At 37.5% G+C, this 20,894-nt stretch overlaps 1 protein-coding gene across 1 annotated transcript in view; it reads left to right on the top strand.

Annotated features, from left to right (window-relative positions):
- The window catches only part of LOC136255726 (receptor-type tyrosine-protein phosphatase delta-like), a 75,439-nt gene that overhangs the window by 39,932 nt on the left and 14,613 nt on the right, over nucleotides 1–20,894 (top strand). Inside the window, exons 17-20 of the mRNA XM_066048561.1 lie at nucleotides 32–319; nucleotides 6,935–7,231; nucleotides 7,288–7,575; nucleotides 14,465–14,558. Coding sequence (XP_065904633.1) covers nucleotides 32–319; nucleotides 6,935–7,231; nucleotides 7,288–7,575; nucleotides 14,465–14,558 — 967 coding nt within the window. The remainder of the gene's footprint in view (nucleotides 1–31; nucleotides 320–6,934; nucleotides 7,232–7,287; nucleotides 7,576–14,464; nucleotides 14,559–20,894) is intronic.

The raw sequence follows: 20,894 nt of genomic DNA, 5'->3' as shown, positions 1-20,894 counted from the left end.
GTGGTTAAGATGTTTATCACTTGTTGTATAGTGGAGGCTGCAGTCCAGGGTCTTAATGTGACAGCTTATAATAACTCAGAAGTGACTGTTACATGGATGGTGCCAGAGTACAGTGAATTACAAGACTTTGTGATCATGTATTTCGTTAAACCTAAACAAGCAGAAATGACAATTGTTGATAGACCACCCTACCAGCTCAGTGATCTTATTCCAGGAGAGACTTACACTGTCAGGGTGACTTCACGTTACTTTAATTATATCAACAATATTATTGCTGAAGCTGATGCAAGTGAAGAAACAATTACAGTTGATGAGATTGGTATGTAAATGCAGTACTTACTTTTTTAAAGTAAAATGTATGCTACATATACTATTAATTCTGTAGTAGCTTTTACTTCTTCATTTTCTAACCATCAAAAGGCACTCTGCTGTGATGGCTAATCTGTGTACATACCAGGTTTCAAGTTATTCCCATAAGCAGTACACTTTGGGTTTTACTTACTGTAGCTGTGGCAGACATTCAATCTTTATATATGTGAATAAGCATTTGTAGCATTGTGGACACTTATCAGGTTCCTTGTAAACTTCATAAGTGAGTTCTCCTTTATACATTCTTTATCTTTAACCAAGCAAGCTAATCGAAATATGCGTTTGTGGTTTATACAACAACAAAAAAACTACCTCCCCCCTCCCCGTAGACCCATTAAGAAGAGACAAAAAAATCAAAACTTTGGCTGCTCATATCTCACGAATGGCTGGAGCACCTTTACTGTGTGGCCTACCCTACCTGCTTGATTTGTGGATGCCACATAATGTTTGTGGGAAGCCATATGCATTCATACATGTCCACAGCATAGATTTCATCATGGTACGTATGCTGACATGAACAACAATCTCTACTTTTTTCCAACATATCATTTATAGTACTGTGCACCAGTGAGCCAATCTGCTCAATACAATAGTTTGGTCCATGCACTGCTGGAGAAACTGTATGTGATTCTTACTTGCCTGAAGCAATAAATGCACAGCCACTGACTGTTTTTAACTTCTAATTATGTGCTTGTCAAAGTCCATGCATGTCTTGTGACAAGTGTAGCTCAGTATCATACCATCTGGTGTGCATTCATTAGCTAAGCTGCACTGCTTGAGGATGCTAATGTGACCACAATGACTACGAGTCCTGCAGGAAACTATATGCTTGTCAGATTTCTGTGTCTTGTGACAGGTAGCTAGCTCAGTATCGTACCATCTGGTGTGTATTCATGAACACTTCATGAGGATGCTAATGTAACAACAATGACTAAGAGACTAGAGTCCTGACACATGTAGTATGTAGCTGAAGAAAAAGTGTAATGGCTATTTCGTCTTTCAGTAATTGATTGTTGGGGCATGTTCAGATGCAAGATTAATTATATCACATGCCTGGCAATATTCTTTCTTTTGATGCAGTATGTGAGGGTTCATTTGTCGTAATTATATTATTTATTTAAAAGTAAACAAATGAGTAGAAGGAAGATTAGGAATTTTAGGAATCAAAGAAAAAAGTGGTGAAATAGGAGAATAGCTAAACAATACCTGCTGATACAGTATATCCACTAGTACATTTGCAGGTACATCTGCTTTCTTGTTTCACTATTTTTGCTATTTCCTTGTTTTACTACTTTTCTTTGTTTTATAATCCAACTTATAATTCCTAATTGTTCCTTTTACTTGTTTCTTTATAAAAGCCACATTCAAATAGTGCCTGTCTTGATTGATTATAAGCTAGGAGTTTTCTGAAATAAATGCCCTATCTCAAGTATAGGCCTGGACTATTAATGAAATGGTTTTGGTTGTTTCTGTTACCTTTTCAACATTAAGTTTAAAGCTATCTAATGGATGAAGGTACTACAAGCAATCACTTGAGTAGTCCATGTATATCCAGATATGTAACACTTTAGTGTGGGCACGTTCAAAGGCATCGCTCAGGATTTAACAGGCATATTTCCCAGACAATATCTAGATATTACCCAGGCAATATTTAGATATTACCCAGCAATATCATGGGAATGCGGTTTGCTCATGGCTTTGATGTCCAATTTGTTCAAAGATATAATATACTTTGACTCATTATATTGAGTGACATGGAGTGTTTAATTATGGGCTTATAAGTTAGGCTAGGCTCAGTGTAGTTGCTATAAGTCTAGATTATTTGACAGTAACTAAACTATATTCTAAGACAAATGATCTGTAAAATGAGCGCTTGGGTGATGCGTGGATGCGTATTTCTACCCACTGTGCGGGGGACATGTTAGCCATTGAGCAGACCATGAAATAAGAAGAATATGACAACTAGGTGAGTAGCTCATTGTCCTAAGTACATAACTTAATGTATCCCTATTCCCCTTTTTAATTTTTTTTATTCATCTAGTTTTTGTACTTTTTATTAATCCAGTAATGGATTTGTTTTATTGATAATGATAATTGTTGTAGATTCGTATAACAATTTACATTAGTGGCCGTCAAGTTCAACTTTGTTGTTACCAGACACTCTTGACTGGATTATTAGAGTATTTACCTGACTGCTTTTGGCTGTGAACAAGACTATACATCATACACATTCCTAATATTGAGCAGTTGTTGTCTAACTTGTCTCATTACACAGACCCACCTTTGTCCTCCTTCTTGTCCCACTTAAAATGCAAAGGTGTCAATTTGCAGTAATGCACATGCAATACAGCTTTCCTATGGCTGACTATCACTCTCATTTCCCGTATTTTCCATAGCAATTGGTTTGTTTGCAGAGGCATATCTTGTACTCTTCTTCATGTGCAATGCCACGATGCATGCATTGTACATACTGCAGTATGCCAGAAAGCTGAAACCATTGCAGCCCCCCTGTATCTGCCACTGTTAAGTCACACTTTTAGGCCTTGTTATACCTCACCAATACTGCCAAGGCGCTATGAAGGTATTGTGAGACTGGTTTTTGGTCAATATTGTTTGTGAAAACCTCCATGATCCTTAATATACTGTACTGCTGTACCGTATGATAGTGAACAATGATGTATAAGTCGGATTGCTGTGATTTGTTATTTTCACACCATAAACATATGCTGATTAATTTTCTGATTACATACATGCATACTTTACATAGATAATGTATGCATGAGTACATAGAACTGGTGTGCTAATTAACAAAGTCATAATACTAGAAATTTAAAGTTTTTTGAATGGCCATGTTTTTGCAAGCCAAGAACAACTTGACATGAAACTTGTATTATCAGCTTTCATGTATGTAGTGTATCCTTTGATTCTTTGCAATCCTGAGTTTGCATGTTCATTAATCTGAAAATTCACTGTCATCAATGTTGGTACAGATTATTCCAAAATTAGATGACCAGAATCATCCAATTTAGATGATTATAAATTTGGTACCGATTATTGCAGATTTGGATGGTTATAAATTTGGTACAGATTGGGATGAACAGAACCATCCAATTTTTGAATCTCATTGTAGATTGAAAATGAGCTATTTCCATCCAAAATATATCACAGAATAAAAAAAAACAGCTGAAAGTGGATGGAAATAGGTCCACCTCCATCTTAAGCATGGCTAATGAGCTAATTCTGGTGGCTGTCATGGTGAATCGAATTGAAGTTTTCAGTAGTTTTAATTGACTAAAGCTGCGTTCACTCTCACAGAAAGTTATAGATAATTGTAATAGCAGATAGATGTTAGGATATGACATGCTATCACATAATCTGAATGCAGCAATCATTTTGTGTGGGACTTTTGAGATGCACCCCTTCCATTTTCTAACCCACATCCTATACCCAGTAATAAACAAGGCAGAAAATGGTAAATTGTGCTGGTAGAAATTAACAGCAGACTGTAAATTCTCTGGTACATCAAAGTTGGATAAATCTGATACTGTTTTGCAAATATGACTTGAAAGTAAATTGAGTAGCCCAACACTACAAGTTTCATTAGAAGTAAATCTAGTTTCTATCTCACTAACCACATGAGAAACAAACTCATTGTACAATGATATCCTCCACACTAGAGATCTGGACATTGTTTCTATGAATTTGTCTTCCGACAACTCATGGCTTTGTAAAGGAAAAGCCATCTCCATGAAGAGACGTACCTGTTCTCACAGATTGCATGTACACTTCATGAAAATTAGAACTAGAAATGGTTCTCATGCTATGCAGTTATTTCATCAACTTCTTGTAAACATAAAATAACATCAATCGCTTCATTTGAAATTTCTTTGTTGATCCTCTGAAACTAGTAACTACTTTCAGAAGAATTGCAAAACAAATAATGAGTACAGAGGACTGAAGTTTGTATAAAAAGCTATTAACTTTTCATAGGTGTAGGAAGTGGGGGCAATAATCTGGCATTTCAAGTCATCTCTTAAGTACTGAACTGTCTACTTACCATCAACATCATGTTACTCTTTAATTCACTTTTATATTCAATCAGCAATCCAAGAATTCATGAAACTATCTGTTTACACAGTGATCCCTCAGCAACACTTCAGATCGACGATTGTGACAAGCACCTCTAAAATTAATTTTCATATATGCAGTGTTGTTTGTGACTTACATAGAAGTATATTACACAACTAAGAATGCACTGTTGAAATGATTCAAACATGTTTCTTTACTACTAATGATACTCTGAATTCAATCTCAGAGCCTTATCCTCTCAAACATTTCCTGGGGGCATACCTCCAGACCCCATAGTTTATAGCATGCTTTGCATGCTCAGCTTTTATTTTATTCTTATCATTGTATGGCCAACCAACCACAAGCTACACCTATGCTTTTGTTGATGTTTCGCCATCCCAGTCCCAATCTGTACCCAAATCAGAGAACTGGTTTGGTTAAACAATAGCCTACATTGCACTGTGGGAAGAAGTTCTAAGAACACTGCATAAGTATCTATACGTACCATCTGTCATGTTCTGCGTGCTTTTTTTAATTTTTGTGCTTTGAATGGTACTGCCATGGTTAAAGAATCAATGTACCTTTCTAATGAACGTTGCCGTTTAGCCAAGTACTTAAGGAATCTAGTAATTTCCCCAATGCTAGCTTCAGTACTTTTGAATTCTTGAATATGGCAAGCAGACACAACTGCAAGATTCAACCTGTGTGCAGCACAGTGAGTATAAGTAGCCAATGGAGCATGTTTTGCACAATTTCTTTGCAGCCATTTCGTGCACCTGACATGTTTGAGCTCCCATCATAACACTGCCCATGCATATCTGAGTATGAGAGGATCCATAATGCAAGATAGTGTAGTAGTGTATTTGCTAGAGCGTTTCCAGTAATTCGCTCTACTTCAACAACATCAAGGAACATTTCCTTGACAACTTTGTCATGCACACAACGTAAACAGATTGAAAGCTGTTCCTTGTCTGACACATCACACACCTCATCTGCAATCACAGAGTAGTATTTGACTTCTTTTATTTCTGACAAAATTTCATCACAGAATTGTATTGCTACAATATTAACCCTCTCACTGTCACAACTGCCGTATAGCAGTTTCGATATATAAACGCCCATAGCATCACATTCTAAGCACTCTGTAACTTATCACTCTCAGAGTGCACATGTTTTGACTGGCTATCTCTCTCTCATTTGCCATCAAAATTTACTTCATGCTACTTGCTGGCTCTGCTTACTGGCCATGGCTAAATCATTGACCCCTTCTTGTGCAGAATGAGAATTAACTGTAGTTAAAATTCACATATTCAGCAGCCACGCTTGTTAATATGTTATTTTAGCAGCAAGATATTATCGTAATCTTTGTAATGTAAACTTAATTTTTCAACACCAAATAGACTATATGCACTGCCAAAAACATCCTAAAAACATGTGATATTTTAACATGTTTTGTTATGTTTTAGTACGTCACAATGGTGAACGACTGTGATAAATGTACATAGAAAAATACGAATCTCAGAAAATAGACTACTTACCAGTACTTTTTGCAGATCAATAGATTCCTCTACCTGTATAGAATAGTAGCTGGAAAGAAGAGCCGAGTTCGTAGTGTTAGTGGCGAGTTATAGCTCAAGCCGCATTTGTTACCGGTACTTTTGTATGTGGTTTACAATAGTCGTTCACCATCAAAAATTCTCGGGCACACTGCTATTCAATGCAAATTGATTACATTTTGTTCAATAAATGGACCACACATATAGTCTATTACTGAGCTGCATGCAGCCAATCGTTACATAGTAAACTGACTAGCTATCTATATAGATTCAGTATAGCATTGTAAAATTATAATAATAATAATTTAGTCTTTGGTTCCAAGTGTGTTATCAAAGAAGGGAACTTTATAGCAGTCATAATCACCAACAAAATAGTATGAATTCTAAATAATGCACACTAAATCACATGCAGTTACCATGAAATGACGAAAGTTACCATGAAATGCCTGTGCTGTGTAGATAAAGAGTGGAAGTATTTCAGAACAAGGTTGCTGAGTAAATAGAGTTGTTTAAACAGTTGTGGAATGCTATAAAATAGCAAGAATACTTTAAGAAGGTTACTCTTTGTTGACTCAGTAATAGAAAGCTTGTATGAGTTTCTCTTATGCCGAAGGGAAAAAAAAAAGAGAGGTTCCATGGAATCCTTTCAACCCCTACTCATGGTGTGGCACGCCGGCTTTCTTGGCCACACAACACACTACTGTGTGTCTTTAATTAAAATAATTATGATCAATTTCTAAAATGCACTTATTGTTTTCTTTTAATTTGATACTATAAGCTTCTTGCAAAGATCCACCAGACGGTTCTTTTTTAGTTGAAGAGTGTTTTCCTAGGTGGTATTTTTGTTTTTGTTTTTTTGTGTGTTGTATTAGGATTTTTTTTAAAAAATAGTCGATCCCTATTATGAATGGTTCGCAATATGATTATTGTGTATATTTTAGTGACTAGACCAGTTATTTCTGAGCAGCCAATGGACCAAACAGTTATACCAACTCGTGATGTTAATTTCACGTGTATTGGTCAAGCATGTGGAGATGTGAAAGTTAGATGGTTTAGAGGACCACATGATAATCCATTAGTAGATAAAGCTATTGTTACTACTACTATTAGAGCTAACCTCATTACTAGTGTACTGACTATACCAAATGTGTTAACTAATGATGAAGGAAGATATCGATGTATATTGACTAACAGTGCAGGTTCAACTGACAGTGACTTTGCACAACTTGCTATAGCATGTAAGTAAGACTGAATGTGTTTATTGTCATATTAACATGTGTTATTTTTCATACAGTTCCTCGTCCCACAATTAATGCCCACCCCATGGATGTAATAGCAGACAATGGGTCAAGTGTGACATTTACTTGTGAAGTGTTTAGTTATATACCAGCCAGTCTCACATGGCTACACAATGGAGAGGTACTAGATGAAGACCCAACAAGAATTATTACTACTACTATTACAAATACTAACATTTACACCACAACACTGATGATACTAAATGTACAATTACCAGATAGCGGTTGTTATGTGTGCAATGCTACTAGTATATTGTCTGATACTGCTATGTTGTGTGTAATTGGTAAGTGATATTGTTACTTGCATAATAACTGTATACACAAAAAAATTTGGAATTTTCAACTAGAGTAGGGACCATAGCACATCGATAAAAAGTACTGAAACTAGTTGGAGTAGTGCACAATATTAAATCACAGTAAAAAAATAAGAAGTGTTATATCCCTACTGTGCATGGCATCTTGAGCACAGTAGGGATATAACACTTCTTATTGTTTTACTGTGATTTAATATCGTGCACTGCTCCAGCTTGTTTCAGTACTTTTTATCGATGCTACTCTAGTTGAAAATTTCACATTTTTCTGTGTACTTGTTTGTTAACTTTTTTTGTAAATAATTACTATGACTGGAGAACCCACGCATACCGCATCTGAAATGGCGCCGCACGCCCCAATTATTGTCTGAAAAGTGAAGTATCCATTACGCTTTGTTGTCAGCTATATTCAACCCGTTACGCAGCATTTTCAAGTCAAGAACTGTTCAAAAAGCACCTCTGCACACCAAGATACATTCCGAAAGAAATGATGCCGTGCGCCCCAGTTATATTAATTATCATATGAAAAGTGAAGTATCCATTACGCTTCATTGTTGGTTGTGTTTAACCCATTACACAACAGTACGAATCAAGAACTGTTTGACAAGCACCTCTGCTATCAAAATAGCCACTATGAAAAATAAGGACGATTTCTGTTATGTGAAGGGAAGCCATCACATGCTATCGCCAAATTGACACTTTTCGCTGTCAGCAAAGATGAATGGGAGACAAAGGAGGACTCTGGTAAGTCCATAAAGAATGCATTGTACATACTGTGGTATGCCAAAAGGTACCTGTCGGGACGAAGTGACGTCAAACAGCGAAAAAGTCAAGCCCGTAGCCTTAGCCGTTATCGAGTTATGTTTGTCTGAAGGCATCAGTCAGTCAGTTACTCAGTCAGTAGAAAATTACGTTAAATAAATTATTTTAAAATTCCGTAGCAACTTGTTGAAAGCATTTCGGGTCGATCTGAAAGCTTGTTTGGGCTTAGTTTCACCTATCCAATACTGTCTGATCGTCGTTAGGGGAAATTGAGGCTGTTTTTTGGGTGATATTATTTCGTGGGCCACGCCTACTCCTTTGTGGTCCCTACTATACACTACTATCGTAGTGTATGATTATATTTTAAGAATTTTCATTTTATGAACACAGAGGAGTGCCAACACAAAGTAAGCACTATCAAAAGGATTTCATGTTAGTTGCATAACTGCTTGATTATGCCTAACCAATTGTACCAAGCTGTTATGAAGAAAAAATTAGGCTGGTTTTGGGGTGATATTTTGGACAGGGAAGCCGAAACCTCCATGATTGCCACTGTACAGTACTACCATATTATTAAATTACATAGTGATTCCTTTTCACTTAGTACTGTACTCACTAGTGGATACAGAGAGAACAAAGGTAGGAGTTATACTTGTAAGAAATCTTCAAGATACTCTAATAGAGCAGTCAGTCATAACTACACTAATTAAATAGTCACAAAATCCATATCAGACTACATCTACAAAATGTGTAAGAAGACTATAAAAGTAGAATTAACAAGTGATTCACAGCCCTTTGAATTTAGTAACAGCAGATAGAAGGTTGCAATGGTTTCGACTGAAACCTCCACTGAAAATAGTGCGCATGTACGAAATCAGTTTGCAGCACAGGCAGGCGGTGATGTAGTTTGCAGACTAGCAATAAAGTGCTCAGTGATAGTAAAGCTATGTTAACTGTAGCAATGTGTAATCACATAGTTAACCTTTAATACCGCTTCAGGCTTCCAGCACTACCCCTGTCAAGATGGGGAAGACAACCATGTGGCAGGAGTGAGCCTGTCGGACGACAACTTCTCCACTGACTTTTATTCAGAGTGTATCCACTTTCAAGAACAAATAGAGCAGTCAATTATTCTAATAGTTGTGTACTCTATTAAAACAGTCAGGCACACCAGAGAGTAGCATAGAGCATTCTTTAAGCAACTAAGATACACCATGCATCTCTTCAGATAAGATTTCCTTATATTCTAGAATGAACCCAACATGTCTGAGCATTAGACCAACTTCTGAGGGTCATATCCAAAAACTGTGCATACGTTACAGTTAAACCTGGTACCACACTGTGCTACAATTGTGTTGTGCTCCATTACATGTCATGCAGTTTCAGAATTTCCAGTTTTAGCTATAGAGACTGCATGGCATAATGAACTTTCATTCAACGTGTAATTTCTTGTAATGCTTATCTAATCCAAAATAGCCAAGCTGTAAAAAAACAGTGCAGCCCTCAGAAAGGCTATGGTGAAAAAAGATGTGAAATCCAAGGTGGCGGCCAAGAAATGGCTGTGATGGTAGGTTAATGGTAAAAATTTTAATAACGACAATTCAGATGAATTTGGTGCCACTTTTCACATCTTTTTTCACCATAGCCTTTTTGAGGGCTGCACTGTTTTTTTACAGCTTGGCTGTTTTGGATTAGATTTCACTTCTTTTTGTATTTGTATACCCCAAAGCTGGCCTATGCCAGCTTTGGGACTTTTTAAACCTATCTTTTCTTCTTTACTACAGGAAGAAGAAAAGATGAAGCAGATTTTAAATAGTTTAAATATTTCTGATTTTATCAGTAAATGTACAAATTATAATATAATAGATTTATTTATTACAGAACTATCCATGGTGGTTTCTTTGTAACTGAACACTCTACAAGGTGACGTCTTCTAACTGCTCTTTCTACAGGATGAATTGTTTGTAGCTGAACGATCTACAAGGTAACTTCTTCTAGCTGATCTCTCTACAGGGTGATTTGTTTGTAGCTGGACTCTCTACATGGTGGTTTCTTTGTAGCTGAACTCTCTACAAGGTGACTTCTTCTAGCTGATCTTTCTACAGGGTGATTTGTTTGTAACTGAACTCTCTACAAGAAAACTTCTTCTAACTGATCTCTCTACAGGGTAATTTGTTTGTAGCTGAACTATCTACACGGTAACTTCTTCTAGCTGATCTCTCTACAGGGTAATTTGTTTGTAGCTGAATTCTGTATAGATGATTTGCTTGCAGCTGAGCTCTTTACAGAATGGTTTCTTTGTAGCTGAATTTTCTACAAGGTAATTTCTTCTAGCTGATGTCTCTACAGGGTCACTAGTTTGGAGCTGAATTCTCTACATGGTGGTTTCTTTGTAACTGAACCCTCTACAAGGCTAGCTGATCTTTCTACAGGGTGATTTGTTTGTAGCTGAACTCTCTACAAGAAAATTTCTTCTAACTGATCTCTGAACAGGGTGAATTGTTTGTAGCTGAACTCTCTATAACGTAACTTCTACTAGCTGATGTCTCTACAAGGTCACTAGTTTGTAGCTGAACTCTCTACATGGTGGTTTTTTGTAACTGAACTCTCCACAAAGTGACTTCTTCTAGCTGATCTTTCTACAGGGTGATTTGTTTGCAGCTGAACTCTCTACATGGTGGTTTCTTTGTAGCTGAACTCTCTACAGGGTGGTTTCTTTGTAGCTGAACTCACTACAGGTGACTTCTTCTAGCTGATCTTTCTACAGGGTGATTTGTTTGTAGCTGAACTATCTACAAGCTAACTTCTTCTAGCTGATCTCTCTACAGGGTGATTTGTTTGTAGCTGAATTCTGTATAGGTGATTTGTTTGCAGCTGAGCTCTTTACAGAACGGCTTCTTTGTAGCTGAATTTCCTACAAGGTAACTTCTTCTAGCTGATGTCTCTACAGGGTCACTAGTTTGTAGCTGAATTCTTTACATGGTGGTTTCTTTGTAACTGAACTCTCTACAAGGTAACTTCTTCTAACTGATCTCTGAACAAGGTGAATTGTTTGTAGCTGAACTCTCTGCAAGGTAACTTCTACTAGTTGATGTCTCTACAAGGTCACTAGTTTGTAGCTGAACTCTCTACATGGTGGTTTCTTTGTAACTGAACTCTCTACAAGGTTACTTCTTCTAGCTGATCTTTCTACAGGGTGATTTGTTTGTAGCTGAACTCTCTACAAGAAAACTTCTTCTAACTGATCTCTGAACAGGGTGAATTGTTTGTAGTTGAACTCTCTACAAGGTAACTTCTACTAGCTGATGTCTCTACAAGGTCACTAGTTTGTAGCTGAACTCTCTACATGGTGATTTCTTTGTAACTGAACTCTCTACAAGGTTACTTCTTCTAGCTGATCTTTCTACAAGGTGATTTGTTTGTAACTGAAGAAATTTCTCCTAGCTGATCTCTCTACAGTGAGATTTGTTTGTGGCTGAACTATATACAGGTGATTTGTTTGCAGCTGAACTCTCTACATGATGGTTTCTTTGTAGCTGAACTCTCTACCAGGTAACTTCTTTTAGCTGATCTCTCTACAGAGCAATTTGTTTGTAGCTGAACTCTCTACGTGGTGGTTTCTTTGTAGCTGAACTCTACAAGGTGATTTCTTTTAGCTAAACTATCTCTTTCCATACTTGCATGAACTCCCTACAAGGTAACTTCTTCTAGCTGATCTTTCTACAGGGTGGATTGTTTGTAGCTGATCTCTATACAGGGTGACTTGTTTGTAGCTGATCTCTTGAATTCTCTTCAGGGTGACTGCTCTATTAGGGTGACTGCTCTATTAGAGTATCTCGATCTTGCACTTGCTACACTAAGTTGGATTTCGTGTTATAACTCCGTGGCTTTGAGTCTGATTCTTCTACACCATTGAAGAGCCTTTCTAAGATGATTACTCCATCTGTACAGTGATTTTCAAAGCATTACCCCAAGCGGTTTTTCTGGTAGGCGTGGCAAGTAGTCGTTTTTTATTATGATTATGATTATGATTATGATTATGATGTGATTTGGGTTGAGGCTTAGAAGCCTGTTCACCCACTCAATTACATACTTATGCACACATAAATTAGATGCAATGAACAAAAATTAACTATGAATATAATTATTACATTAACATAAATCTAGTCATAAAAGTAATTATCTACAGCTGATTTAAAATTATTTAATAAAGAATTTCCTACAATATCACTCGTAAGATTGTTCCAATCATTAATTACTCTAGTACTAAAATAGTTGACCCGACATGAAAGGTGGGCAGGGGGCTTAAGTAATTTATATGCATGACCTCTAGTTTGTGTATTGTGGGAGAAAGTAAAAAAGTTGGAGTGATCCAGATTGAAGTAATCGTTCAACATCTTGAAAAGAAATATTAAGTCACCACGTCTGTGCCTGTACAAAAGAGATGGTAAATTCATTGATGTCAGTCGATCTATGTAAGACTTGTCTCTTAAGGATGGTACTAGTTTTGTAGCACGCCATTGCACACCCTCAAGTTTACGTTGATCTAATACATAATGGGGTCCCCAAATTACATTTCCGTATTCTAATATTGGTCAAACCATTGATTTATACAACCGTGATAGTACAAATTCATTCAAATCGATAAAGCTTCTTTTCATACAAGCCAATACCCTGTTCGCTTTCATAGCTACTTCAGAAGCGTGTTGGTGGAACTTTAAATTCGCATTAGCTAATCTCGATTGCATAATTGTTACACACTGTTGATTTTTTCGTTGTATCTTCCTCGTTTTTAGCTAGATTTCTTTCAAACCACAAAAGGTTTGAGGTTCAATAGTTAACCTATTCACCCACCGATTTTCAGCTTCATCCCATACGCGGTTTACCCTGTAGGCGTGACAACATATAGAGCATTTTCAACACGTGATCTTCATTACGTAATTTAACGTTTCACCTACGCGTCCACCATATTGGTGAACCACTGTACTGGCATAGATAGTATACACCCCAGGGGCAGATCCAGGACCTGGCAAGGGGAGGGGCACAAACAGGCCAAGTTGTAGGTCCTAGATTCTCTTGTTAGTTGCTGCATTTTTGAAACAGCAAATAATACACCTCTTAGTAGTATTCACTGTTGATTTTTACTATTTTGGCCTTTGCAGATGGTTGTGAAGTCTTAAAAGCTGTTTAAGAGGCTATGAATGTCTTAAAGAACAGCAACACGATAATTATTTTTAGAGGCACTTAGTACGCACGAAGGTGCTGGGTGACCATTTCATAGTTAGCTTGGCTTCAGGTCAACTTGTAATAAATGCTAGTAAAATATGCATATTTTCGTGAATTTATAAGCTGACCTTGGCCTGACATAAAGTTTAGTATTTTAATCAGAAGTATGGTTCCTCCACAAAGTGGGGGGGGGGGGGGGGCATTTGCCCCAAATGCCCCATCCTGGATCCGCCATTGTACCCTACCCTATCTATGGTACTGGTGAACCATGTAATAGTTCGCTCAGTGTATTGTGTTTACAGAATTCTTCTGGCGGTGAAGAGAACTCATACTAGAAGCGGAAGAGAAGTACACCTCTCGGGTATCCGGCTTTACAAGGTTGAGTAACTGCACAAAGGGGTGGACTAAAAATAGAGCCGTTCAACAAGTCGGAATTTCTTTTAAAGGCTATTCCAGACAAGTTTCGTTACTCTGTTTGCTGTTGTTACTAAAGGTATTGGCTACTGGCTGGAGTAACGCCCAGGATTTAACACAGCAGATCCACTGTAGCTGAGTTCGAGCTACTGAGTGTGCATGGTCAAAAATGATTTATAGGAAATAAACGCCCGGTCTTCTATACGATCATATACGGTAATTATTAATGTAATAAACTTTAAGCCATTTAAAATGTTCAAAATCTGTTAATAACTGGGGGCTGTGCTTCCCAGACCCTGACTCTTTGTCAAATCTAGAAACTGCTTTTTCACATTCACAAAACCTGGCAATGTCCTGTATGTATTTATTTTAACAACAACACATTTGCCTTACTTAATTATTGTACAAAGTAATACTTCATAATTGTCCACATTTGTAATGCTATTGTGTACCATGACAGATCCTAATATAGTTGAAAACAGAAATCTTGATATCATTACTTCAAACAATCAATCTGTTCAATTCCAATCACCTTTCAGGAGCGGGAACATAAGGTATATCATTTCTATTTTTGCATGCGTGTATGTATGTATGTTGAATTTTGATCGTTGTATTTTACACTTACATACTCATATGGTCAATGTATTGAATATACTTGCAGTAATAAATTGCTGTAACATTGCACTTTGATGTACCACTTTAGCGTGGGTTTTAAAAGATGCTGCTTGGGGTTTAACTTGCATACTGCCTGGGAAATATCATGGGAATACAGCTTGCTCAAGGTTTTAATTCCCAGTCAGTTCAAAGATACGATACGCTTTGACTGATTATATTGAGCAACATGAAGCATTTAGTTATGGGTTTGGGTGTACAAGTTAGGCTAGGCTCAATGTAGTTGCTAAGTTTCAATTAGTTGACAGTTATTAAACAACAAAACAGTTTTTTGAGCAACGTGTGGATGCATATTTCTACCTACCATGTGTCAGCCATTGAGCAGACCACTGAACAACACTAAGAGGGCAACTAGATTTAAATTGATGAGTAACTTATAGTCCCAACTACTTAACTTATTAACTTAATATCAAGACACACGGTAGTGTGTCGTGCAGCCAAGAAAGCCGGGGCGCCACACCATGAGTATATTTACAGGAAGAAACAAAACACGATTTTCATGCATACATAGCTCCATACTCCCTTCTCAAGTTGAAATCATTTTCATACTGCAAATGCCCTTCACCTTCAACACTCCACATACCAAATTTGAGCAAGATTGCATAACACAATCATGAAATATAAGCCTTTAAAAATCAGCTTAATTTCTTTTTTTAAGGGGGGGCTTAGATTATTCTCTTCACACACTTTACAAAAACCATTATAAAATGCAAATGCAAAGCACAGTTTTCTTGAGCTTTGGTACACTGTAAACATATTGCAGCATGATCACGTACCAAGTTTGGTGCAAATCTGATTAATAGCATAGAGCAATGGACAATGATTTGTGTTTAAAAGGTTGACTTGTTGTCATGCCTATATAGTAAACTAATTATGGTAAATCAGTACTGTAAAATGTATTCTAGCATAAAAGGTGCAGGATTTACTTTGTAACAATTGAGCAACTGCAGCTCGTCAGGTTTTATGAAAAATTGAGATACTCTAATAGAACAGTCACTGCAAAATCTTAATAGATACCTAGGAATTTACTTTGTTATAAAACATGCACTATTGCAAAGAAATACAGGCACTACATATATACAGTAGGGAGCAAAAAATAGTTAACGTAGCATATTGTAGTTAATCCGTAACAAAATTAACACTGTAGTTATAAAACGTAATTTGTGATTACGGCATGTAACTATTGTACATACATATGTAGCTGCTGGGCGTAGCTGCTTAGCGTACATATTATAGCCATGAACAAAGAAGCAAAAAATTTAAGTTGGTTTTTGGTATCAAATCAGTGAGTATTTTTCTGTATTGGTAGAGCACTAGTTTGTCTTACATCATCTTCATCGCATCTGTAGATAACAAAAACAATGATTTGTATAAAAACTAACCTCAAAGCCAGTTTATGGTTGGCTTTGGGTATATATTTAAAATACAAAAAGAAGTGAAATCCATGTAAAACAGCCAAGCTGTATAAAAGGGTGCTGCCTTCAAAAAGCCTGAGTGAAAAAAGTTGAGAAATCAGAGGTGGCGGCCATGAAATGGCTTCAATGATGTCGATGATGATAAATTTTATTATTGCACAAAGGCCATTATTAAAATTTATTATCATTAACATCACTGCAGCAATTTCATGGCCGCCACCTTTGATTTCACAACTTTTTCACCCTTGAAGGCTTTTTGAAGGCTGCACCCTTTTTATATAGTTTAGCTGTTTTTGCATGGATATACTTACTGTCTCAATAGCAAAGTTAGTAGGCTTAATATTCCAAAACTAAACTTCACTGGATCCCACATTTGCAGTTTGTCTGGCATTGTGTGTAAAGCATAATGGCATAATAATGTTCCAATGGCTATTAGCCCACGTTATTAAAAGTACTTTCAATCATCATATACTGGGGGTGGGCATTCTGTAGTTATTTTACCTATTAGGTGAGTGTCCCTAGAGATATATTACGATTGTGTCAGGTTTTGTGCTGATATATACACCCTTAGCCCTCAGGTCTGCACCCCTCATGCTTCGGCTGAGTATTAGTGCTGAGCAGTTACTGAAAGATAGCAAATGGTATACCTTCCTTAAAAAGTATCACAATATTACTAAATATCACGCTATTAATGTAAAGACCATTGGTATTAAAGTAACAGCCATTTACCTCAACAAAAGCACCAAATACTAATGGTAGCTCAGCAAGTCTCAGGTACAAATTACCAAAAAAAAACTTGTTTTACATAGTTTGGTTAGCTGGCTACATCACCTACACACATTGTCACATGTCTGGCTACCCTCTAAATATGGGATGAAAGAAGTCCACAGGGAGGCCATAATGCCCTGACGGTATGGCGGTATTTAAAGAAAAACAGGCAGTATCAAACCCGGTATCACTTAAATATCGCAGATTACTAACAATACTGGTATATCACCCAGCTCTAGTGAGTATGTATATACTCACCTATTCCCAAGTAGGTACATATAAATATACTCACCTGTAGTTTGAGGGCTATATGCTAAATTATACACCTGGCGGCACATTTGAAATTCCATGTGATCATGATGTATATGTATTCACCTTGGGGTGTATCACCAGTAAACTTCCTCCAACTTCGGACTCGGGGCATACATAAGTACAATACACCTCATAGCTGTGGTTTATGTAATATATACCATGCCTCATAATTAACACACACCATAGAGCACAAAAACACACCATACACACAAAGTAACATAACAAACTAACTCACACGTATTTCATCATAGTTTGGCATGGTAGAATGAATAGAGTCATATACTTTCTTTAGAAATGGAGTTGGCTCACAGCGCAAAATTGATCGTGAGAATATTCATAACCAACTAACTCACACATATTTCATCACAGTTTGGCTGGTAGAATTAGTCATACTCTTCCTTTAGCGATGGAGTTGGCTCACAGCACAAAATCAATTGTGACATTTAGTAAACATATTTCTGTATATTACTAGGACTTGTCCATTCATTTCAACAAACGTAGTAACAACGTTATCTGCTGCTAACCACAAGCAACCATCATCGAACTCTTCAGATATGTCTATAAAACAAATCCATTGATCGCACTCATACTGGCTGGGGTGACTAGGGTAATTGGTTACTTGGTGCAGGAGAAGAAGCCTGATTGGCTTAGGTGATTGATCGTACCAGCACCCGTGTTAGGCTGTTATCCTGCAAATAGGCATGACATGCAGTAGTGTATCATGTGCCAAACCACAGGTAAGTATCAAGACACACGGTAGTGTGTCGTGCGGCTCAAGAAGCTGACGAGCCACCCGTGAGTATATTAACAGGAAGAAAGAAAACACAATTTTCACACCTATGTAGCTCTGCAATCCTTTATCCAATTGGAACCAAATTTGCTAGAGAAGTGCCGGCCAGTTAGGGGAGTCCACACACCAACTTTGAATAAAATCGCTCCAGCCATTTCCAAGATATGAGCGAACAAACTTTTGTTTTAATTTCTTCGTTTTTTTCTTCTTCATTCGCATACTTCGCAAAATCCGCCATAAAACACGAATGCGTACTCAGATCGGGCTGAACTTTGGCACACTTAAAGGGCTCATTAAGGCGGATCTCCGTATCAACTTTGGTAGGAATCTGATGAACATTCACGGAGTTATCACCGATTATTTGCATAAAATAAGGTCGAAGGTCTGTCATGCCTACAGGGTAAACCCCTCGGAGGAATCAGTTGAACATTGATATGTAGATGGAGCAACCATCGTAGGAGTGCCTTTTTGTGGTTTGAAAGGAATCGGGATAAAGACCATGGAGATATGACACAAAACCTAACCTGTGTCAAAATTACGCGATCAATTTTTATGAATTAAAAAACTATTAGTTTTCGTGTCTACCAGGCAAACCGTTTAGAGCAACAAGCTGAAAATCAGTATGTAGCTGGAATAATCATCATAGAAAGTCCTTGCAGTAGTACAGAAGAATCGGATTGCAAACCACTGAGTTATGATTCGAAAGGCAACTACGTGTAGCAAATGCAAGATCGAGATACTCTTATAGAACAGTCACCCTAACAAAGAATCCAGCTGCATTTATAATTTACTCAATTATATTACATTGCAAGTTATTCTGTAGGGAATTTAGCTACAAACAAGTCACCCTGTAGTCAGATCAGCTAGAAGAAGGTACCTAATAGAGAGTTCAGCTACAAAGAAACCATCATGTAGAGAGTTCAGCAAGACAAATCACCCTGTAGAGAATTCAGATACAAACAAATTGCCCTGTAGAGAGATCAGCTAGAAGAAGTTACCTTGTAGAGAGTTCAGTTACAAAGAAACAATCATGCAGAGAGTCCAGCTGCAAGCAAATCACCCAGTAGAAAGTTCCGCTATGAACAAAACACATTGTAGAGAGTTCAGTTAGAAACTAGTCATCCTGTAGAGAGATCAGCTATAAGAAGTCACCTTGTAGAGAGTTCAGCTACAAAGAAACCACCATGTAAAAGAGTTCAGCTGCAAACAAATCACCCTGTAGAGAGATCAGCTGCAAACAAATCACCCTGTAGAGAGATCAGCTAGAAACAAGTCACCCTATAGAGAGTTCAGCTAGAAGAAGTTACATTGTAGCGAGTTCAGCTACAAAGAAACTACCATGTAGAGAGTTTAGCTGCAAACAAATCGCTCTGTAGAGAATTCAGCTACAAACAAATCACCCTGTAGAAAGATCAGCTAGAAGAAGTTACCTTGTAGAGAGTTCAGCTACAAACAAATCACCCTGTAGAGAGTTCAGCTACTAACAAATCACCCTGTAGAGAGTTCAGCTACAAACAAGCCATCTGGTAGAGAGATCAACTAGAAGGATCACCTTGTAGAGAGTTCAGCTACAGAGAAATTACCCTGTTTCATCTTTTCTTCTTCCTGTGGTATAGAAAAAAATGATAGGTTAAAAAGCCCTAAAGCCAGCCATAGGCCAGCTTTGGGGTATAGAAATACAAAAAGAAGTGAAATCTAATCCAAAACAGCCAAGCTGTAATAAAAGAGTGCGGCCCTCAGAAAGGCTATGGTGAAAAAAGATGTGAAATCCAAGGTGGCGGCCAAGAAATGGCTGTGATGGTAGGTTAATGGTAAAAATTTTAATAACGACAATTCAGGTGAATTTTGTGCGAAGACCAAGCGGCACCAAATTCACCTGAATTGTTGTTATTAAAATTTTTACCATTAGCCTACCATCACAGCCTTTTCTTGGCCGCCACCTTGTATTTCACATCTTTTTTCACCATAGCCTTTCTGAGGGCCGCACTCTTTTTTTACAGCTCGGCTGTTTTGGATTAAATATATGTACTCACTAGTTCCCGGGTAAGTGTATATTTATACTCACTTGTGGTCTGAGGGCTATATGCCAAACTGTACAGCTAGTTTTACGTTTGAAGTTTCAAGTGATCATGGTATATGTAGTAGTTGTAACATGGGCACGATTGATTTGCCTCATAGGCAGCAGAAAGGGGGGTTAGGGGGCTGAAGCCCCTCCCCCCTTGGTCTGCTGAGGGGGGCTTAGCCCCCCTCAGAATGATATTACACTGAAATTATCCTTCTTGGAGTGGGGCTGAAAACCGAGATAAAGATCGAGATACTCTACAGAGCAATCACTCTAATAAAGCATTCACAGTATTAGAGCAGTGTGTAGCAAGCTATGTGAGGATTTTATATAGTTTATCAGCTATAAATGTGTAGCTGGTGAGGTGGACAGCTATTGTCAGTTGGCTGTGACCTTCTTCTTTTTTGGTCTCAACTTACAAAACCAGAGACAATGTAGTGCCTCAGTTCATTTCCTCCCCTGGTCAGTCCATCCTCATATCAACTACTTCCTCCACCACTGATTTGCCTGAAATATACGCACTTGCACTCTGGCCTGCATCATTTAGTTTTGATTTCAGATGACTGTTTCCCGATCTTTTATAAAGTGGCTATTTTACTTAATTAATTAATTATTAAGGTTATGCATATGTAGTCATGGGCAATCATTCAAATAAATCAGTCTAATAGAGTTTCAACTTCAAATTTGTCTGCAGTTTGAGGCAGGTGAAACATGTAAACACAAACAGTACATCACTCACACTATAGTTGTTACTTCATGTTTTTCTGTTACACTATATATAGAGCAGAAGTGGTAGGTTCTATGGGCATTTCAGGGGCGAAATATATTAGGGCATATACAAGAATTTTGGCATGTTTCTTCCTAGTGACAG

The sequence above is a fragment of the Dysidea avara genome, chromosome 5 (genome assembly GCF_963678975.1).
Source record: "Dysidea avara chromosome 5, odDysAvar1.4, whole genome shotgun sequence".
Taxonomy (NCBI): domain Eukaryota; kingdom Metazoa; phylum Porifera; class Demospongiae; order Dictyoceratida; family Dysideidae; genus Dysidea; species Dysidea avara.
This window is presented reverse-complemented; position numbering and strand designations above follow the sequence as displayed.